This window comes from Periplaneta americana, chromosome 6 (assembly GCF_040183065.1).
Source record: "Periplaneta americana isolate PAMFEO1 chromosome 6, P.americana_PAMFEO1_priV1, whole genome shotgun sequence".
Lineage (NCBI taxonomy): Eukaryota > Metazoa > Arthropoda > Insecta > Blattodea > Blattidae > Periplaneta > Periplaneta americana.
In genome coordinates, this window is record NC_091122.1 from 5,288,844 (window position 1) to 5,295,000 (window position 6,157).

The 6,157-nt window shown below is 32.9% G+C and overlaps 1 protein-coding gene across 1 annotated transcript in view; it reads left to right on the forward strand.

Moving 5' to 3' along the window:
* Positions 1–1,846: 1,846 nt before the first annotated feature.
* The window catches only part of LOC138700913 (fibroin heavy chain-like), a 19,784-nt gene continuing 15,473 nt past the window's right edge, over positions 1,847–6,157 (forward strand). Inside the window, exon 1 of the mRNA XM_069827334.1 lies at positions 1,847–1,931. Coding sequence (XP_069683435.1) covers positions 1,929–1,931 — 3 coding nt within the window. The 5' untranslated portion in view covers positions 1,847–1,928. The remainder of the gene's footprint in view (positions 1,932–6,157) is intronic.

Consider the following 6,157-nt stretch of genomic DNA (forward strand, 5'->3'; position numbering starts at 1 on the left):
TAGCTGTAATGCCAGTCCGCCACTGCGTGTGCGTTCTGCTCCGGCTTGGAATTGAAGTGCCTTGCGGAGCGAGAGCAGCTCTGGCCGGCTAGACTGAGCCGCTCTCATGCCCGGCCCTGTACTAGATTGTGCTACTAATACGATGTACAAAACAATTCTTTATGTTATTTATTTCTGAAGAAAAAAGAAGCGCGAGATATAGACAGTCGGATAATTCGCCAATCGGTTAATAGGGTGACGGATAATCGGGGTTCTAGTGTAGTGTATTTTTTTCTGTTTATTTCTATTATTGTATTTGTATTCCTGGTGTTGTGGAAGAGAAGGCCTGATGGCCTTAACTACATCAGAATGAATGAATAAATAAAATAAATCTATACTAATAATAAATCTGTAGCCAAAATTTTTCTGGTAATTTTCGATTTTCCAAAAATAATTGGTCCTAACATATATAATTAACCACCCTGAAACCGAAAATCGCTTTTTGAAATTTTTGTTCGTATGTCTGTCTGTCTGTCTGTATGTTTGTTACCTTTTCACGAGATAATGGCTGAACGGATTTCATATGGAAATTGGAATATAAATTAAGTTCGTTGTAACTTAGATTTTAGGCTATATGGCATTCAAAATACATTATTTAAAAGGGGGGTTATAAGGAGGCCTGAATTAAATAAATCAAAATATCTCGCTTATTATTGATTTCTGTGAAAAATGTTACATAACAAAAGTTTCTTTAAAAATAATTTGCGATAAGTTTTTTTCCTTGAAAAATTTTGATAGGACTGATATTTAATGAGATAAATGAGTTTTAAAATTAAAATAACTGCCATCTAAGGCCGTGTAATGAATTAAAAAACAAATGACTTCGTCTATAAGGGGCCTTGGACAGCAACAATCGAAAGCTATGAAAGATAGCTTACAGAGAATGTTTCTGTGTTTGTATGAAGTAATATCGGAAGCTAAATTAACCGATATGTATAATTAATTATTATTTCACCATTGGAAAGTGTAGTTTCTCTAGATGGACATAATGCTATAATGTTATTACAGTAACTTCTGACATAATATAATATAATATAATACAATATAATATAATACAATACAATACAATACAATATAATATAATATAATATAATATAATATAATATAATATGATATGATATGATATGATATGATATGATATGATATGATATGATATGATATGATATGATATGATATGATATGATATGATATGATATGATATGATATGATATGATATGATATGATATGATATGATATGATATGATATGATATAATATATAATATAATTTAAGTTATTTGAAGGATTCAGAACCATAGTGGGCCAAGAGCCATTTACTGAATACGTAGAAAACAAGGGTTAAAATTAAGTTATTACCATAATTCAATGGAAACCTATAACAAGTAAAATAAAATATACACATTAAATCTAAATGATGTCAATCTTCATTAAACTATGGTTGCATGTAATAAAAATCAAGAAACAGGTTAAAGGAATTGTCATTGCACCAAATGAGTATCTCTGGACCAAAATGATCGCATTTTAATTGTTTGGATGCAATTTAAATTAAGTAACATATTAAACGATTTATCCTTCTATCAAACACGAATGTTCCCTGGATCAAATGTCCTATTTTAATTATGTAATTACTTTATATTTATTTCTAACGGGTGCAGCGGAGCGCACGGGTGCGGCTAGTAAATAAATAAATAAACAAATAAATAAATAATTTGTGTAGATGTAATGCTATATGAAATACGCTAATATTCAGAGTTCGGACTGGCCTATTGTGTAACTTCTACTTACGTGACAGGATAGGAACTGATAACCGGACAAAGCAGAGGTGGCGAGATTACGGTATACAAATATACAGTGAATCAACAAGTCGACAACGCATCTCACACAGAACGGAATGGTAAGTTTACACAAGGTTTCTACTAGGGGATTGGTGGCTAAAAGAATTCATGGGTTTTACACGCTACGTACGAGCCTAGTCCACAGCTTAAAATAAGGTTTATTTATCAGAACTGGAACTATGCCATTTAGTTGCACATCGTATTCAAGGTACGGTACTACGGCAACAATAATTAATTCGTTTTCTTAATTCAAGATATATTTCGAAACATACATCAGAAAGAGACCGCTGTGCTTCAAATGACGAGTAATGCTTCCAAGTACATTGAAATTTTGCAACAATTAAATAGCATAAAATATGTTTACCACAATATTTTGCAGAATAATGAACATTTCACTCATGGTCACGTGTTATGACACGAGTCGTGCTGAAATGGAAGACTAATCGTTCCTCACTATCAGAGGCTATCCAGTGTTGCCAACTGGCTATCACTGAATCCCGCTAGACGGAACTTAAATATAAGATTGTATTGTATTGTATTTATTAACATTCATACATGCTTCACAGCTAGAATATGGAACAAGCCACAAAACTTAATACTATTATAAAGTCTTAATTTATAGTCACAGTCTAGATGAAATATATACAGACGAGATTTACAATATAGTCTACTAGTACAACACAAAGTTTTAGTATCAATTTCATGAAGTGTTACTGAATGTCATGAATTCACCTACAGAATAGAAGGCGTGAGAAATTAGGTACTTCTTTAATTTGCCCCTAAATAATTTTATGTTTTGAGTTTCATTTTTTATATCGATAGGGAGGCTATTAAAAATTTTTACTGCCATACAACGCACTCCTTTTTGATAGCACGATAGACTTGCCGATGGAGTATGAAAGTCATTTTTTGACGTGTATTTATGCTATGAACTGTTGAATTAGTTACAAAGTTTTCACGATTACATAGGAGGACGATTATTAATGAAAAGATATACTGACAAGCCATGGGCATTATTAAGTAGTTTTTTGAAAATATTCCTACAAGATTCCCTAGATTTGGCACCTACTATTATTCTAATTACTCTTTTTTTTTTTTCTAATAGAAATATATTGTTACTATCTGTGGAATTTCCCCAGAATATTATTCCAAAACTCATTACCGAGTGGAAGTATGCAAAGTATATTGTTTTTAAGGTATTGATATTTACTATCTTTTGGATAGATCTAATAGCAAAACAAGCTGAATTTACTTTGGGAGTAATTTATTTAATATGATTTTTCCAATTTAACACATTATCGATTTTTAAGATATTTTCGAGAGAAAAAAAAAGCTAGATTTTCATAATAAACCTTAAAATCAAGTAAATCAAAACTATTTTATAGATACTGTTCATTATAATTTCACATGCTTTAATATTGAATAATTGAAACTATATTACCTGATTTAAGGGTATATGTACGTGAACGACCACAAATGTTGATAGAAAATGTAGACTCTAAATTTCTAAACTTTTATAAGGAAATGAACTCATGTTTGGACTAAAATTACAAGGTGTCACAACAAGATTTATTAGAACTTAAATATCCGATAACAGTTTTAAAAAAGTTACTGATAATATTTTTAAGAATTCACTTTTTACTTTAAATTAAATTTTCCAAAATTTGAACATTTTCACACATATTATTTCATAACTCCACAACCATTAGAGATAGAATTCTGAAAATTTGTACACTGCTTTAACATGCATTTATGCAAAAGGTAGACTACAATAATGCCCATTTCCTTGAAAATAAAAAAAATTAGGTCACGAAACATTATGTAAATTTTAATATATTTTATATAGAACAAACAAAGAATTAATTGTATTAAAATAAACACCTCTACATGTCTGAGAGTACGGTAGACTACTTTTCAGAAATAAGTGTTTATTATATGTAGGAAAAATATTAAATATGTCAGAGATACCACAACAATGTTATGGTTACCAAATGATGTAACTGCAGAATTTTTTTTTTCATACTCTGATAAAACGCGTTTGAAAAATATTATTTATCTTTTTTACACTTTTATCAGATATTTAAATTCTAATAAGTCTTATTGTGGTACCTTGTAATTTTTGTCCAATTGTGAGTTCATTTTCTTATAAAATTTTGCAATTTAGAGCCTGCATTTTCTGATAATATTTGTGGTCGTTCACGTACATATACCCTTAAGCGTAGGAAATAAGCTAGATTCCTCGCTAAGCGGGATGGAATTCTTTTTGCCGCTAAGCTAAACATAAAAAGCTTCATAAAAGCTAAATTGGCAACACTGGGGGATCAGGTCTTGTAGATAAAACCCAGCAGCGGTGCCAACATAGTAACTTGATTGAATCGTGTTATGTTTGCACCTTCATCACGTGATCAGGGGTTTGCACTATGGGGAAGAACACACGCGGATTTTTATTCCAGTTGTAGGTGGAAAAACAGGTGCTCTTCAATAATTGCGCCTCCTGTGGAAAACAACAATCTACTAGACATGTGTTCTCTCCCACAGTTAGTTATTATACGTAAATCATTTCTTCCAGTTCAAAATTAAAAATTTCTCGCCGTTACAGGAACTATTATCTGTCTAAAGTCGATTAAATATTACGCATATAGACACAACCATAATAATCGCCTACGAGATACATTCACATTTAACTCTAACCGTATTAATCATTAAATCATATACAAATTCCGTCCACCCGTTCCTCAGACAGAGCCAGAAAGCATCATTTCAAGAATAACAACAATACGATTGATTACACGGGCTAAAAATTAATAGAAATCTAAATAATAAGATTAAATGGCGATCTTACTCGTGTTAATTATGTAAGCATGTGCGGCTTACAGCTGTTTCGGTGCTTCTTCACACCATCCTCAGAGCCTACTAGATCTCGGCGTCATCTCGAACTTCGCTGCCTGTTGTGTGGGTGCGTTCGATTGTTCAAAAGTGTTGAAATGTGGTGTCAAATAGTGTGTGTGTTCTGAAATTGATCTGTGTGTTGAGTTTTTGGTTTTTGGGTTGTATGTGTAGGATTTTTTTATTGGGTTATTTTACGACGCTGTATCAACATCTAGGTTATTTAGCGTCTGAATGATATGAAGGTGATAATGCCGGTGAAATGAGTCCGGGGTCCAGCACCGAAAGTTACCCAGCATTTGCTCGTATTGGGTTGAGGGAAAACCCCGGAAAAAACCTCAACCAGGTAACTTGCCCCGACCGGGATTCGAACCTGGGCCACCTGGTTTCGCAGCCAGACGCGCTGACCGTTACTCCACAGGTGTGCACGTGTAGGATTTCCATGTCTGTATTTATGTTATTGTATGTGTGGTTAGCATTAGTTATGTGTTCGGCATATGTAGATGTATTGTGTCCTCTGGTTATTGCTTTAATGTGTTCTTTGTATCGAGTTTGGAATGATCTGCCTGTCTGTCCAATGTAGAAACTGTCGCAACTATTGCATGTGAGTTTGTATACACCTGTGTGGTCGTATTTATTTGTTTGTGTTTTTTGTGTGTTGAGATGTCTTTGTAGTGTATTTTCTGTTCTGTATGCTATGTTGTATTTCTGTTTTCTGAATGAGGATGCGATCTTGTTTTTGTTTTTGTTTTCGTATGTTAGTGTGATGTATTTCTTGTGTTTTGTGTGTTTTTGTGTTTGTTGAATTTTTGTTTTGTCTTTCTTATGATGTTGTCTATTATGTTTGGGTTGTAACCATTTTCTTGTGCTATGTATTTGATTGTGTTCACTTCTTCATTGTAGTGTTGTTGGCTCATGGGTATGTTGAGTAATCTGTGTACCATTGTCCTGAATGCAGCATGTTTGTGTTGTGTGGGGTGGTTAGATGTGTCGTGTATGTGTGTGGTGGTGGTGGTGGTGGTTGGTTTTCTGTATATTTTGAAGGTGTGTTTGTTGTCAACTTTTGTTATGGTGATGTCTAGGAAATTTATGGAGTTACTGTTTTCGAGTTCCAGTGTGTATTGAAGTTTTGGTTGTATTTTGTTTACGTATTGGTGTAGTTTGTGTATTTGTCGTTTGTTTTCTTTGTATAGTATGAGTATGTCGTCTACGTATCTGTGCCAGTATATTATGTTGTGTTCATTGTTGAAAAATCATTTATAACAAATGACAATAGAAACAAAATCGCACCAATAGTTCACGGCCTACTCATAAATATGCAAAAATACTATACACGCGATATGATCTGAGACGTTAAAGCATGTATAAATTAACTTAAAAAACCGCCAGACAATTCTGC